The sequence below is a fragment of the Coffea arabica genome, chromosome 9e (assembly GCF_036785885.1).
Source record: "Coffea arabica cultivar ET-39 chromosome 9e, Coffea Arabica ET-39 HiFi, whole genome shotgun sequence".
In the NCBI taxonomy this organism is placed as follows: domain Eukaryota; kingdom Viridiplantae; phylum Streptophyta; class Magnoliopsida; order Gentianales; family Rubiaceae; genus Coffea; species Coffea arabica.
Window position 1 is genome coordinate 38,393,067 of NC_092327.1, and position 16,307 is coordinate 38,409,373.

At 36.6% G+C, this 16,307-nt stretch overlaps 2 protein-coding genes across 2 annotated transcripts; one reads left to right on the forward strand and one right to left on the reverse strand.

The window, feature by feature from the left end:
* The first annotated feature begins 3,348 nt into the window (after positions 1 to 3,348).
* Positions 3,349 to 5,421, forward strand: LOC113710329 (aquaporin PIP2-4-like). The gene is made up of 4 exons (XM_027233275.2): positions 3,349 to 3,788; positions 4,284 to 4,579; positions 4,698 to 4,838; positions 4,972 to 5,421. The coding sequence occupies exons 1-4, from the start codon at positions 3,482 to 3,484 to the stop codon at positions 5,092 to 5,094; spliced, it is 867 nt and encodes a 288-aa protein (XP_027089076.1). The 5' UTR covers positions 3,349 to 3,481; the 3' UTR covers positions 5,095 to 5,421.
* Positions 5,422 to 8,944: 3,523 nt separating this feature from the next.
* On the reverse strand, positions 8,945 to 12,999 carry LOC113710648 (U-box domain-containing protein 35-like). The gene is made up of 9 exons (XM_027233764.2): positions 12,733 to 12,999; positions 11,984 to 12,081; positions 11,732 to 11,850; positions 11,332 to 11,573; positions 11,190 to 11,244; positions 10,842 to 11,097; positions 10,551 to 10,652; positions 10,128 to 10,466; positions 8,945 to 10,004 (listed from the first exon to the last, which is right to left on the reverse strand). The coding sequence occupies exons 1-9, from the start codon at positions 12,920 to 12,922 to the stop codon at positions 9,243 to 9,245; spliced, it is 2,163 nt and encodes a 720-aa protein (XP_027089565.1). The 5' UTR covers positions 12,923 to 12,999; the 3' UTR covers positions 8,945 to 9,242.
* Positions 13,000 to 16,307: the final 3,308 nt, after the last annotated feature.

The following is a 16,307-nucleotide window of genomic DNA, read 5'->3' on the forward strand; positions in this document are numbered from 1 at the left end:
AAAACCTTATTATTTTATCTGCTATACTCCAATAGAGAAAATTTGAAATCAAACTCGTTTGGTGTTAGTTTTTGTAAATTGTTACAATTTGATACACGCGAGATAAAAAATTGTACTTACAAAGGAGCTTAAAAAAAATTGTCAAAAACATCAATCCAAACATGTCAAGATTTGTAGAATCCAAACATTCTCGTAATTTGACGAACCGCCAATCAAATCCAAGCCTTGCATTAGTCGACAAGCTGCAGAAATTGTGTCGTTGTAGGCCCCAGCGTAGCAATAACTGGTCCAAAAACGTCCATATGTACCTATCTGGACAATTTGAGCAAGCGGCATTCTATTGCTACCCCGCGCAATACGCCCGGTGTGCGTGAAAGAAAGGGTTACTGAAATAATAATGATTAACAAATTAGTATGATTTAATAATTAATAAGAGAATGAAACAAAGCAAAAGAAAATTGTAAGAGGTAATCCACTCATTTGAAGTAATAATATATAGACGTGTTTGATCAGTAAATTCGGAAAGACAAACTCCCTGCAATTTATCAACAAATAAAAATATAATAAAGGGTAGAAAAATATTAAATAGCAGGTATGGAGAATTTCATTTCAACATGCAACCTTAAGCAAGTTTAAGAGAAAAAAAGGCAACGATTATATCCTATTTGTTTCTGTGTTTTGAAAAGGAAAACCGAATCCCAAAGCATTACAATGGAAAAGGATCGGCAAGAATTTGAACAAGAGTAACCATAGTTAGATAAGGATGGAATTAGCACAAATCTAATAATTACAAGATTCAACAATGGCAATTATTAGTTGTAACAATGGTAGAAAACTATGTATAATTCATTAATAAACATTGTAGGTGCCTTATTATCAATTCTAAATGACTAATTAGCATGAAATTCCAGTGAAACCAATATTTTAGGCTAACTACCAAAGCAACTCTAAGGTCAATACAGCAAATTAGCAAAGATAATAACACTTAATTAAATAACTCCTTCATACGTGATCCTACTCAAGTCATTGGAAGAGAGATTGACTATTACTCTCAAGTATCAATTCTCATAAACACGTTGAGTTTTGGTGTATGACTACTCTTTTTTTTTTTTTTATCATTCATCAATTTTTCTAACCTTTTAATCATTCATCAATAAGTATGGGAAAATTCACCCAACATGTGGTACTTTTCTAATTAGACCTTTTCAACTAAGCATCATCATATGTCAAGACACGAACATTGATTAAATTTGCTCTCATCAAGGTACCGTTGAGGAAACGTCCTGTCTACTATATATGGTGTATTAAAGTATGGAAAAAGACCATTTGGTCTCCCAAATGAACTGGTCAGAAAATGAGAAAAATGAGTCAATGGCCGGTGCAAGTTTTTAAAGCAATGTGCTAATACTCTATGAGCAGAAATGACTTCCAAGTTTGAGGAGAAGAAAATAAAATACCTAACAATACATGTTTGACAATTTTACTGCAATTAATTGTTATTTACTACTATCTTTTTTTTTTTTATACATTTTTACTAATTTATGCTTCTTCTTCTTCTTTTATTTCTTGGTGATAAGATAAGAAGGAACTTATGGATGATAAGAAGAATTACAATTCATTAAAACTACAAAAACGAACAAGCTTTGTGTTTGGATTGCATTTTCCGTCATTTTTCATGGAAAAATTACTGTAGCGATTTGATATATGTGAGGGAAAAAGGTGATAGGGAAATGTGATCACGGAAAATATTAATGAGTGTGTTTGGACAGCCAATTATTTGGCCAAATATATTTGCTGACATCACCATTACAATTTCCAATACACCTTTTTATCTTCCCAATTACTTTTTTATCTCACATACATCACATCACAAAAAGTGCTACAGTAAAAATATTTCAAATAACTTACAATCCAAACACACTTCCGACGGAAACAAGCAATCCAAACAAGGAAAAAGAACTTATGCATATTTCTTGGTCAGCACAGACTTGCTATAAGATTAATCTGCTTTTGTCCTGGCTAGCTTTGCCCAAAAAGCATATATAGTCTCAAGCACAAGACATACTCTAGACTTTTCCTTTCAAAAAAATTACTCCCTCCGTCCTACTTTGATAGTCCTATTTTTCTTTTTCGTCTGTTCCAAATTGTTGTCCACTTTCCAATTGAAGAATGTAGTTGTATTTTAATTTTCCTAAAATACCCTTATTCAATGTAAATTGTTGTTACTATAAACCTATCCCATTTAATGAGAGTTTATTCTTTTTTTACCATCAATTCAAGTTCCCATAAAGTTGTACTCTAATTAATGTGAGGGTATTTTAGAAAAATAGCTACCTAAATTGATTGTTCCAACAAAATTAACTACTTTTTTTTTAAACTGTGTGAAAAAAGAACTAAGACTATTAAAGTGGAACGCAGGGAGTACGTCCTTTCGCGGGAAGGGCTGGCTAGTCTTGACCTTGGGGCAATGTTGCTTAATAAAGGATGATGACTTAATAGAGTCTATTTATATACTAGCTGTTAATTTGTATTGATTTGCTGGATGGGTTGGAAAGTGAGATGAACCTTTTGCTATCATCTCTCACCTCCAACATTAATTTCTTTGTTAAGTTTCCTGCTACCTACTTACTAATCGAGGGTGTAGCCAAATTTTAATGAGTTTGGAAATAGCTAGCCGTTCAACTACTTTAGGTTTAGGTTTAGCAACAACGTTTAAAGTTCAAAAGCGGTACCCCAATAATTCCTAAAAGTTATGACCCTGTAACCTTTTGGGAAATCGCCAGAGGAAAGTTCTCCATGACATGAGTGAAGCCTCGTGCTTTTTGAAGAACTTTGTGCATCCATTCTAGACTGCAAATCGCCATATCATCCAAACAAAAAAAATTCTCGGACACTCTTTTTTCTTTTCTTTTTTTTCTAGCATGTGGTGAAACTTGTCGGCATCTTCCACCAGAAAAACCATTCCTCTTTTTTTTTTTTTTTTTTTTTTGGCCTTTTTCTTGTGGCGGTAGAATCACTAACGAGTCATGATAGAAACTCGCATCAATGCGGTGCACGGGACTAGCCGTTTAAAGAAAAAAGAGAGAGTGGGAGAAGGTGGTGGGGCAATTTTCTGGTGGGACGGTGAAAGCGAGATGCCCAAATCTTCTTGATCATCACCACGCCCACCAACGGCTAATGCTATAACTCTTGGACGGCCATTTTTCAACTTCCTTAGAAATAATTAGTAAAAAAAGAAATCCATTTTTATATCAAATTATAAAAAAAAAAGAAATTCATTTACCAACAAAATTTTCTTCCCCCTCCAACCCCATATATAAATACCCCTACGCCTCTCACTCACTCCACTGCCACACTCTATTCTTCTTCTTCACTACAAAAAGCTTTACTCCTCCTGTTTCTCACTTTCTTTCATTTTATCATCTTCTTGTTGGATTCTTTTTTTTTGCACAAATTTTGTTTTTCTTTTTCATTGTGAGCCATGGCAAAGGATATGGGGGTGGCAGAGCATGGTTCTTTTACGACCAAGGACTACCATGATCCACCACCAGCACCGCTGATTGACCTTGAAGAGCTGACCAAATGGTCCTTCTTCAGAGCTATAATTGCTGAATTCATAGCTACCCTTCTCTTCCTTTACATCACTGTTCTCACCGTCATTGGCTACAAAAGCCAGATTGACGTTGCCCACCAAGGTGACCAGTGCGGCGGGGTGGGAATTCTTGGAATTGCATGGGCCTTTGGTGGCATGATCTTTGTTCTTGTCTACTGCACCGCTGGCATTTCTGGTAACAATTCCTTCTTTTTCCCCCCTTACATTGTCCACCGCCTTCCTTCTGAAAAAATAAAACAAAATATTGATTGTATATTTTACATCAATGAGAAATTCTAGTTTAGAATCTCCCACTTATGCTGAAAAAAAAAAAATTATCTCAGTCCATGAAAGTATTTTTCATATTAAACATTATACTGTATTCTATTTATAGAAAAATTATATGGTCTCTTTTGAATATTATTTCCTCGACTTGTATATCTCGTCAAGGATAAATAGTTTAAATTTTAAAAATATTTAACAATATTTAATCTATTAAAGATCAATAATAATACTTCTTTCATTCATCACCTAACCATTAGTAAATTACTTATGGGTAGAATCTCCCCTGTTTATTTATAACAATGGAAACAGTTAAAACAATAAGAAGAACTAGGAAGCAATAATTGTTAATTATGTTCCCATAAAGAAAATAATATATATATATATTTTTTGGTATGTTTGGTTGTAGGTGGTCACATTAATCCTGCAGTGACATTCGGGCTGTTTCTGGCACGTAAGGTGTCGTTGACCCGAGCACTGGCGTACATGGTGGCCCAGTGTGTAGGTGCCATTTGCGGGGTGGGGCTTGTGAAGGCCTTCCAGAGGTCCTACTATGTCACATACGGCGGAGGAGCCAACCAGCTTCAGGATGGCTACAGCACCGGCACAGGTTTGGCTGCGGAGATCATCGGAACGTTCGTTCTTGTCTACACTGTTTTCTCTGCCACTGATCCCAAGAGGAGTGCTAGAGACTCCCATGTCCCTGTAAGTATATATATCACTGATTTGACTTCTAAGCTTCCTTAAATAATACTACAGATGAATAATGAATGAATTATATGTTACTAACAGTTTTGAATCTGCACGATTGATTCATTTGTAGATTTTAGCACCACTTCCGATCGGATTTGCGGTGTTTATGGTGCATTTGGCCACCATTCCAGTCACCGGCACAGGCATTAACCCTGCCAGAAGTCTTGGAGCTGCTGTTATCTACAACAAGGACAAAGCTTGGGATGACCAAGTTAGTACTATACCAATTTATAACATTCTTAGTAGTCAATTGGCTTTTGTGCAGTAATAAGTAGAGTGGTACACCATACTATGTACTCCATGAGTTATTTATTATACTGACAAATTTCAACCACTCCTTTCAGTGGATTTTCTGGGTAGGACCCTTCATTGGTGCAGCAATTGCAGCTTTCTACCACCAATTCATCCTGAGAGCAGGAGCAGTTAAAGCTCTTGGTTCATTCAGGAGCAGCAGTTCCCACGTCTGATCAGATCAAGTCAAATGTCCTCCTCTTTTACACCTGCTCTTCCATCACCAAGAACCACCATGGCCAGGAATAAGAAAAGCCATGGCGATGTTACTAGTCTTTTATGTATTAGGAGGTTTTTTTTTTTTGAGCAGTGGAAGAAAGCCATGGAAGAAGTGTATAGACAAAGCAAAAAAGTTCGGCGTTGAAACTCGAAAGGAGAAAGCATTTTGTAATCTCTTCCTTTCTTGCTCTTGTTGTTATTGTTGTCCTCCTCCAGCTATTTATTTGGGCATGGAATTTGTACTGGTCCTCCATTTATGTGTAATGAATCTTTTTACCTGGAAATGATGTCAGATATGCACTGGGCTTCTATCAAAATTTGGTTCTGCATAAAAAATTTCCTTAATTTTGGCATTTAATTCTTGATGGCTGCGTGCGTCGCTGGTGGGAAATTTGGCAATGGTGAAATTCTTGCAGGAAATAGGAAACGTGGTCCATGGAAATGGGAATTTGAGTGCTACACGCACAAAGAAGCATCTGATTCTCGTTTAGCTCGAATTGAATGAAGACACACTAGTCTATTGTTAGACATTTATTTCATCCTCACCGACTGGAAAAAGGGACTTTACAGGTGTATAGTTTCCAATCCATCTGCCTTGTCCAGGAGCTATCTTGTCAATGGAAGCAGTAACTGTTTGTAGATTTTCACTGCATATTTTTTCTGCACAAGCAAGCATCTTTGGCATATGACCGCTAGCTTGCTGAAACGTTCCTGGATTAATTGAAGAGATAATTAAAGTGAATTTGAAGTTGGTAAACGCCTCTTCTAATCACATCATGTGATTTGATTTAGGAGAAGATTTGTAGTACATTTTTCAGATGTTCAGTTTCATGGGAATTCGGTACATTTTTGCTTGTAATTTCCATTGGAATTTTGCAATGTTGGAGAATGGACATTACGCACATCCTCAATTTGATTGTTAGAAGACGCTTGCTGGATGCATGAAAATAGAGAGGCAACATAATTTTTGAAGCATCATTTGTCTAATAAAAACTGGGGGCTTTTTCTTTTCTTTATAATTTATAATTGTTTGAGTCATCATCAGCTACAGGCACGAATCCGAACAAACATACTCCCTTTCTAGGTTTTGCTTAAAGACACCATGGAAAGGTGCCCTTATTTATTTATCATATCACATCCTAGCAAAGGTAACCACATCCACACGTTACCCGTATTGTGGTGTATCTTTAGGGATGAGGGGCAGGGGAGCGGTCATCAGATCACTAGCGGTCACCGCTCCTGAACCGTTCACGATCAGATTTTGGCAAAAAAAAAAATGTGCGGTCCAAATCACTAGTTGTACATCAATTTTCATAACGTGTGTGGGGTCCGCAAAATTTTATACTAAAGTTACACGTTGTGAAAATAAAATTATGTCGTGTGCAACCAAAGTTACGTGCTGTTGAAAATGATCAAAATCGCGTGCAACCGTTCCTGCCCCTTGTCCTATCTTTAGGTATGCAACTTGTTCTGTGAGCTTTTTTATTTTTATATGTAGAGAATATTAAATTCAAGATCTCGTGCTTCTTTTATCATCCTATTCAATTCTCCTTCGTTTTGTGAGAATTTGTCTATATTTGTAGTATAAATACACAACTTTTAAGCGATTTTTTTTTTTTTTGTTAGCTCGAGATATCCAACGAATTGCATAGCAACTGAGCATTGATGGAAGCACCCAATCAAATCTACACGTTATAAGGAAACTTGGAAAATAAGGTGACATCTAGTTATGAATCCACGCCAAATTTTGCCAAAACATAAACACAATAAGGGACATTGGTGCTAGCAATTGAGAAGTTCCCCTTTCAATTGCAATTGACTCAATGCATATATCATCATCCACTGCACAAAAGGAGCACACCTGAAACAAAAACATGTCAATATTTGGATATTTTCCATAATTGTAGCCACTGGCGGATTTAAGGTGGGGGCACGGGCCCCCACTGCTCCCCCTTAAATTCCTACAATATGCATAAAATTTTGATATTATCTTAAGTGTGTCTTCAAAGTTTTTTTATGAAATAAGTGAAAGAATTACGTGGTATTTTAAATTGGTTCATGAACTAATATTCTAAAAGAATATATGGGTCACAAAATTCCATTTTGAAATAAGTTCAATTTTTTTTTTTTCATTTAACTTATTGGTGAATATTTTTTTTTACTTAAAAAACTAGCAAAAGAGTAGGAAAAAAATTTTAGTGTTGCTTTTGCCCCCATTGAAAATTTTTTCTGGCTCCGCCACTCTCCCCTAATATGTTAGACTGGATCAGAGTCATCTGCTTCCTGTTGGAACATTCAATCTTGATTTTCCTCCACCCTTTTTCTGAAGCCTTGATGATGCATAACCTGACAAGCTTCTGCTTCGTCTTGCAGCTGGTTTCCAGATTCCCTTTCTCTAAAGTGACCATGCTGCTAGGCATATTGATTCATGCAGTCCTCAACGTGATGATAACGAACTTCTTAGCTATGACCAGTACGACTCTCCACAAATCGTGACGCTGGAACCGTTTCTGTCGCCATTGATTATAGTAAACATTTCTTGATCTCATGTCATTGCCAAAGATGACCTCACCCGTGGTGCTAATGCCCAAAACTCGAAGTTCAAATCCTCAGGAAAAACAACGGGACATTTTTCTGTGCCAAAGTATCGGCATGCATCTATGGGCTTTTATTAAATCCAGCCGAGCCCAATGCATCATTGTGATCTTGGACTTTAAGTCGATTAAACCGAAGAATGTAAAATGGGCTACGAGACTTTTCCTTCTATCTCACCAGAAACCAGTAGTTTTAGTTTCTGTGAAAGTTAATACGCTAATCTCAAATAGGGATGTATGCGAGCCGAGTTACTCTCGAGTAGCTCGCGAGTAGCTCGGTCAATAGCTTGGCTCGAACTCGGTTAAACCGAGTTCGAGCCGAGTCTCAAGCTACTCGAATGTATTTCGAGTCAAGTTTCGAGTCAGTATTTTGGGCCTTGTGGCTCGTCGAGCTACTCGTCGAATCGGAATATATTTAAATAATATATATGTATTATAATTATAAAATGACCGTTATGGGTATAATTTATACTGAATTTACAATATACTCTTCTTTATAATAAAATTTCATAGTGGCAGAAAAGTAATAACATAATTGTAAAAAGCCCTAAAAAGAAAAAATGTCTAGAAAAATGTACATTTTCCGAGTCGAGTCAAAAAGCTTGATTAGACTCGGCTTGATAAGGCTTGACTAAAGGTCTAGCCTTATTGAGTCGAGTCTCGAGTTTAAAGGGATTTTCTCGAATCAAACCTCGAGTTATGATTTTTTAGCTCGATCGAGCTCGAGCCTAATTACATATGGGTTGAGTCGAGTTCGAGTATAGCGGCTCGAGTACATCCCTAATCTCAAAGAATCTTGCCACCTTCATGATTAATTTATCTTAAACATTTTAGTAAACAACTTTTAAAACCTCTTATTTTGTAAATTATTAACTTTTTTAATTGTAAAGTAATCTTTTGGAGAAAACTGTTCATTGAAAATTTTTTTTCTTTTTGGTCTTATGGAGGGTGCAAGGAGACTAGTCTAGCTTGGCTAATTGTTTATTGAGTAGAGCAAAATGACTTCTTGTCCAAATTGTATAATTTGATCTGGAAAATAATTGAAACAACCAGCGCACTTATTAGGGAATACGAAACAAATGATATCCGCATACTGCACGCCACAACAAGCATCATAAAATAACAGAATCTTTCGAAGGCATACTCTAACTCATGGTAGATATCGTAATTGAACCCTTCTAAACTTTTTCTTAACATACTTTCTGGCTATATATGATAAAAAATCAAAAATAAAAACTTTCTGGCTATATAGGTAAAGTGTTTTTGAGTATCATCGTTACAATATCAAGAGATATGATAACAACCAATAGTAGCTACACATTGTCAGATTGATGATCAGATTATCCTCGATGTTTGCACTTATTTGTTCAAACATCGGAACACTTGCAGCAACGTTTATCCCTGAGTTTCGGACATTTAGAAAACGTCTTCATAAGTATGCCCTACAGAAATGGTTTTACACATTACTATAAACACTACCACTCCTCGGCTCACTAACTTAATACTACTACTTACACAGAAGTTTGGCTATTGTAGGGAGAGTGGCCAGCACTACCAATACCACCAAGCAAAAGATGGCCCATACTTTGATCAGCAAGTTCTCTCAGCTTGTTCAACTCAGGCAGCACAACACTGCCGAGATCAGGTCGATCCTTTCGCCTCAATTCTGAACATTGAAGGCCTAAATTTGCCACGATTAACGCTTGCTCAACAGGCCAATCAGGCACATTGGGATCGAGTATGTCAGTGAAGTTTCCATTCTCGATTGCCCTTGCAACATGATGAGTCAACCCCATCGCTGGCTTGGCTGTAATGATCTGCAGAAGTATGATTCCAAAGGAATATACATCAGATTTAACTCCAAGCATTCCTGTCTGCTGATACTCTGGATCGATATAGCAAAACGTTCCTGCAGCTGATGTCATTCTATACTGTGTTACATTTTCAGCAACCGAAGGGGGGACTAATCTGGCCAATCCCACATCACCAATCTTGCTTACGAAGTATTGGTCAAGCAGAATATTGGCGGGCTTAAGGTCACGGTGGACTAGTGGTTCTGGCTTAGTTCGATGAAGAAAAAGCAAACCTGTTGCAATCTCTGCTGCAATTCGGAACCTAAGTTGCCATGTGAGAGCAGGGGTATTTCCTCTTCGATACAGACGATCTTCTAAGCTTCCATTGGGCATACATTCGTACACCAGACAACCATATTCAGGACAGGCTCCAAGCAGGAGCACCATATTTGGATGCCGCATACAGCTTAAAACTTCAACCTATATACAATACACTTGTTTAGGAAAGGAAAGCTTAGAATTTATGTATTAAACAAAATGAAAGTAGGCTATCAGCTACTAGCCTACTATACGTATTACTACTACATTCATAATTTCAATTACCTCTTGTTGAAATTGTGACCTTCCTTGGGTAGCATCTGGACGCAAGATTTTAACAGCAACCGCAGTATGATCAAGATAACACTTGAAGACAGGACCATAACCGCCTTCTCCAATCTTGTAAGATTCACTAAAATTGTCTGTTGCTGCTTCGATCTCTTCAATAGTATACCTTCTATACCTAAAGCCGCAGTAAATTGGAGGACTTTGGGCTTGGCTTGTTTGAGATGCTTGGTCTGTTTCAGACGCAGACTCAGATTTGTTCTTATCTGCCTCTTCAGCTAGTCGAGCTTCTTTTAATCTTTTTTCTTCTTCAATTCGCCAACGATGGAGCTCTGCTGCCTGCATTACATACAGATTTCCTATTATCTTAGAATCTCATATATGCACAATGTAGCTTTTCCTTTTTGCTATTAAAAATGATACCTTTTGTTTGGCAGTTAAAGCTTCCTTGCAGGCTGTACTGTACATATCCATAGTTCTTTGCAACTCTAATTTTAGCCTTCTCATTTCTGCTTCTGCATCATCCTGTACATTTATAAGTACAACAACTATCAGGAACAATCATCTAGATGTGATAAAACTGACAGTAATGAATCCAATTATCACCATATCCTTGTGATTGGTAAGTTAAAAATTGCCACAACTTCATTTGAGATGAGAGGAAAGTAAAATGTGCTTCAACTCATCGTCTCATACTGGAAATAATTAACTTACAGTTTCAATTGAAGATGATGAGAATTCGTAGAAAGAACTCAAGTCGCTGGCCTTAGATCCAAAACGTTCAGAGCCAAAGCTACTGTCTGAACTAGTTGATATCCGTGAGGTTCGCCCCGAATCCATACCCTCGTAAAGTGCAGACATTCTATCAACACTTGGCCTTTCAGAGCTTATGAATGAAATATCAGATTCTGATTCCGACAGGTCTCCAAACGTTTTCCCAGTAAAACCTCTTCCCCTAGCAAATGGTGACCTATTCCACGTAAGATGTTGTTAGCCCAGTTTTAAATACACAGGCCAAGTTCGGAAATAATAAACAGATGATTTGCTCAATATCTAACCTACCTGATTAATTCATGGTCCTCTCGTGAGATAAAAGGTCTTCGAGGAGTGACGTCTCCTGTTCCAAGTTCATTTTATCTCTAATGGAGTTGCGCAAACAAGCAAAATTTAACCTCTCATATGGTACAAAGGAAAAAGTACAAACCTCTCATAACGGGGATTTGCTTGGGACGTAGATCTGGAGACGTGCAAGTAGACCTGCTAACTTGAAATTGATCTTGCACTTGATTTATTTGGTTTATTTGGTTATAAATAGGAGAAGTAAATGGAGCCAGTCGAGATGCATTTCGAACTTGGGAGATCTTCGTTTTGGAGATAACATAAACTGTGCAAAAATCCGGTGCTCCTTTTAGTGCTGCAGTAGGGACGTCAATTGTCTTTAATCTTCTGCATCATGAAGATGAAAATGTGGTCAGATATTTAACTAGAAGAATAGTTATGTTGATTCTACAAGTCTGATAAATTACTATATATCTTGCTTGCTCTGGTGCGGATCAACTAAACCATCTCTGCAACTGATGATACAAGCAAGAGAAAAGTTCTACCTGATAAAGCCATGCCGTGATGACCCAAGAACCAAACTCTCGATTGCACCTTGGGCTACATATTCAGTTATAGCTTTGGCTATATCATTGCCTTGAAGTGTAACATCGAAGCATTGTATCTATTGCCTCAGAGGGAAAACATTAAAAATAAATAAACAAAATAAAAGGTAAGCTGCAAGAGCATTTCTTTGAAGAATAAGAATTCATCTTCATAAAATGCATTAAAAAGAAAGAACCAATTCCAGAACTTACATCTTTTCGTGTGCAATAGCAATGAAAGGTGAGGAACAGATCTTTGGCTGGCTTCTCAACTTGTTGATTAGCATCATTAAGTGCACATATGTTTCCAGCTGCAATCACATATGGCCCGAAAAAATTGTTCGTTAGCTCAATTTTTTTAATCACAGGAAACTAACTTATCAGTCGTCCACCAGGTATACAACCATTCAAAATTGAGAATCGCAATTTTAGTCTTCAAGATGGGGAACTATTTCTCCTGTCTATTGATTTGGATTATATACGGGTAGTCATCTTTTTTAATGAAAGTCAACATCTGATATCATTTCAGGATGTTATTTACCATAGAGACCAAATCAATACTATCACATTAAGCATTAGGTCAATAGCTCATATTCAAATATAGTAAGCCACTTGCTCCAACTTAACTCAAAAATGCATTTCATATACACTACAACTAGGCCCTTCTTCAAATTTGGTGCTTTAGATCATGTGCATTGGAAAATCTTATATCTTGTAAAGGCAGTGAAGAAACTTGATTTTACATTATAATGTAAAGGGGAAAGCATCGTAGAGCTATTGGTTGTCGGAGAATAAAAGAACACATAGGATCGATCTTGCATATTCTCTCTTATTTTTTTCCATTTCTACATCCTCTTTTGTAAGAGCCCATTATCACAATTTTGCTTGATCAATAGAATTCGTCACAATCAAGAATGTGTGGACGTTCGTGAGGATTGAGAGAGAGAGAGATGAAGGATTACCTGCTGCTGTGGATGATGACCTGGGGAGTACATGGATGAGTATTACAGTTTGGCCTTTAACAAGCAGATTATCAACTGTCCATCTAAGGGCATATTGACTCGATTTATCCTTGTCAATAGCAACTGCAACCAGCCCATTCCTCCCCAGTTTCCTTCCTGCATTGCTTGCTTTTGAGCTAAGACCATACATTTTGTTTTTTCCCGACCCTCGTTCTGATCACTTCTGACTCATAGTAACTTTTCCTCTCAATAATACGTGACAGAAAATTCTTCTCCTTAGCTTTCCTGCGCTAAAACTCTATAGCCATACATAAATACCTCCAAAGAATGAGAACAATTGGTAACACCACAAGTCCTTGTTGACTTCAAAATGAAAGTATTCGGGTAAAGGTTACATAGGTTACCGAAAATGTCTCTTTTGCAACGACCTTGTCTTAGAATATGAAAATATTCAATCCATACACCTTCAGACGTGGAGAATTATGTGTCTTTCCTTAAAATGCTTTGCACTTTCTTAGGATGCATTACTTGCCACCAGTTGATATGGAAATTGGTGATGGTCAACTTTTCTAGATAGATATCATACTCCCGCTAATAAATTGAAGGTAGATGAAACACAAAAACCAAATGCAGTGAAACATCTTTCGTTTTGGGAGCAAATTAATGCATTGATATTTTTATGTCATTTAACTTAACTATTGGTCAACCATAAGCAATCATCAAGTGATTGATAAAAAATGACTCCTTTCTTTTCTTCTTCTTCTTTTTTTTTTTGCATGAACTAATTTCATAAAAATTAATTTGACTTTTTATTGGGTAACGATGCCCATTAGTATTTTTTGTTTGGAAAATGAGTTTATGGAAAAGATTGTCTAGTAAAAGAAAATAATTTAAAACAGAAAATATATACGCCAGCTCAGCAAGATGCATTTCGATTTCCTTTTCCTAATAAATAGGAAAAGATTGTTCTCCCGTGATGTATAACAGAAGACTACAGTCTTTGAATGGAAAATGGATTTTGACTCTTCTAGTTTCCAATTTCACTCATTTTTTTTTGGGTAATTAATTTTGCAGAAGTTATCATTTTAGTGCTGCATTTCATTTTCTTAACAAAGAAATTAATCTTCCCCCCGTGGATAGCTCGGCTGGGACTGGTCATCTGTAGTTACAGCAAGATTCCAGTTCGACCCCCACGTAGTATCGTTGTTGGGTATTTTTGGGGCGAAACTCTGCCCAACCGGGGGAATTAGCCTCCAAATCCAGAAAAAAAAAAACAGTGTTTATACCATATTAGATAACAAGCAAAACATATAATCTGGCATGTCAAATCATCTTAGATAATCAAGGCTTTTAGGTTAATTTTGGATAGATTTCATAAGATTTTGACTTCAAGAATCAGTATATGGACTGCTGAAGAAGGAACCTTCGCATCTTTTCACAGACTTAATATGGAAAGGTTAACAATCGCATCAGTTATAAAGCCTGAGGTTAAAAATTTCATGCGCAATAATGATAATCTCCAGGTGCATGAAATTGATGACATATTCTCTTCAACTTCCTCACTTCAGTCTTATCTGTAGAGTTGACCTAATAGGGCAGTAGTAATCATCCGTTCTCTTCCTAGGAATTTAACTTTGAAATTTCATCTAAGCCAGCTACATGGCCACTGAGGTGTATTAATGCAGTCTTGAGACTTCACCGGCTAAGATATCATGCATGCTTCTTGTTCCGTTTCTTCTTGGTAGTACTGGAAAGAGCAGCAGATTTATCTCTTTTTCCTTTTGAAAACTGGACTGTTGCTGAGATCGGTGGATGGTTTAAGGTTATCAGCTTTATTCACTTCACCATTGCTTCCCACCTTGCAGCCTCAGTGCATCTTTGACAAAAAAATTTAGCCTCCACAACAGAAAAAAGTTCTGTTTATTGTGAAACATGCAGGAACAGAATGCTCGAGGGGGAAAAACAAGTATCAAATTCAGTAGTCACCAAGGCATCTACATCAAGCTCCAAGTCCTCATCTCTCAGCACAAAGTTCAGAGTGAATCTTAACCACATTATGTCTTTTTTTTTAAGATTAACAGAGTTATGTGTCAATGTCATAATGATAAGTGGCCTTGAGGATAAACAAGAATCATGTGCTTTTCACATATAAGCAGAGACATATCTTCTACAGAATACTCGTGGTGCATTTTGTCCATTCAGCATTTCCAAATTGAGGAAGAACTAGCACCATTTTCAGGGTTATGAGACCAAATCCCTGTCATAGTCTTTGCCTTGCACTCTCAAAATGCATTCTTTTGTTCTTGCATTGCCTAAAACTGACTACGGACACAGCATTTCCTGAGGAATATGAGTCCATTCCGAAGACTTTTGTATTGTTTAAAGAAAACAGCATAAAAAGAAAGTATGAAGTCTAATGACACAGGCTGCAAAATGTTTATAAAAAAAAACAAACAAAAAGCATGCATCTGTAGGGGAAAAAAAGGGCATTTGCAGCAGAGTTTTATAAAGGCGACAGAGAGAGAGAGAGAGAGAGAGAGAGGGGCGTTGGCGGGTAAGAACCTTTTCTATTTTGGTCAGCCAATAGGCAATAAAATTGGTGGATCCTCATTATTTCCAGGTAGACTCCAAAACACCAGATCTGACCCTCCCATTCAACAGCTAGCGTATCGTAGAGGAAACTATTCGTCCAGTCCCTAAATTATTCATTTTGCAAGATTTTGACCACTCAACTATAAATTGTCTCAAACAATTCCCTAACAAAAGAAAATGTCAAGTTTAAGGACTTCTGTCAATTTTCTATGCTACTGGTGGCTGAATGAGGGGCAAAATCGACTAAACACAAAAATCACTAGTATCCTATTGAAAGTGTCATATTTTTCTTTTTTGGCTATCCTAAAATATTTGTTATATTTGACATTTCTAACTATTTTATACTCTAAAATTTTCCCTATGCCCTTCATTAATGACGCATAAAGACAAATGTACTGGGATTGTTTTTCATTTTTTACTTTGACTACCATATGATTAAAGGTAAAAGTGGAACAAAAGAAAAAACTTTTTAATAGAATGTACTATGCATAAAAAGTACATATTTTCAAATATGACTAAATATATGGAACGGAGTATAAGGGCTACAACAGTGCTATAGCATTATTTTAGGAGCTACAATAATGGTCTAAAAATATTTTTGACTCATTTCTTGAGTTACCTTCTTCTATTCAGTCGGGTTTTCCCCTCATTCCACCACCACTAGCGCATAAGTTTGACAAAAGAAGTTAAACTTAGCTTCTTCTTTTTTTTTCAAGTGCATTTTTAAGAAATTTTAGAGTGTATTATGCATAAAAAGTACATATTCCCAAACATAACTAAATATATGGAATGGAGTATAAGGGCTACAACAGTGCTATAGCATTAGTTTAGGAGCTACAATAATGCTCTAAAAATATTTTTGACTCATTTCTTGGGTTACCTTCTTCTATTCAGTCGGGTTTTCCCCTCATTCCACCACCAGTGCATAAATTTGACAAAAGAAGTTAAACTTAGCTTTTTTTTTTTTTTTTTTATTCAAGAGC

What these genes read in the sequence shown, in the direction of transcription:
- LOC113710329 (XM_027233275.2), top strand. Translation starts at nt 3,482, where the DNA reads ATGGCAAAGGATATGGGGGTGGCAGAGCATGGTTCTTTTACGACCAAG. An exon ending in CTGCACCGCTGGCATTTCTG is followed by an intron (nt 3,789 to 4,283) that starts GTAACAATTCCT and finishes GTTTGGTTGTAG; the next exon opens with GTGGTCACATTAATCCTGCA. An exon ending in CTAGAGACTCCCATGTCCCT is followed by an intron (nt 4,580 to 4,697) that starts GTAAGTATATAT and finishes ATTCATTTGTAG; the next exon opens with ATTTTAGCACCACTTCCGAT.
- LOC113710648 (XM_027233764.2), bottom strand. Translation starts at nt 12,922, where the DNA reads ATGTATGGTCTTAGCTCAAAAGCAAGCAATGCAGGAAGGAAACTGGGG. An exon ending in GCTATTGCACACGAAAAGAT is followed by an intron (nt 11,851 to 11,983) that starts GTAAGTTCTGGA and finishes CTGAGGCAATAG; the next exon opens with ATACAATGCTTCGATGTTAC. An exon ending in TCACGGCATGGCTTTATCAG is followed by an intron (nt 11,574 to 11,731) that starts GTAGAACTTTTC and finishes TTCATGATGCAG; the next exon opens with AAGATTAAAGACAATTGACG.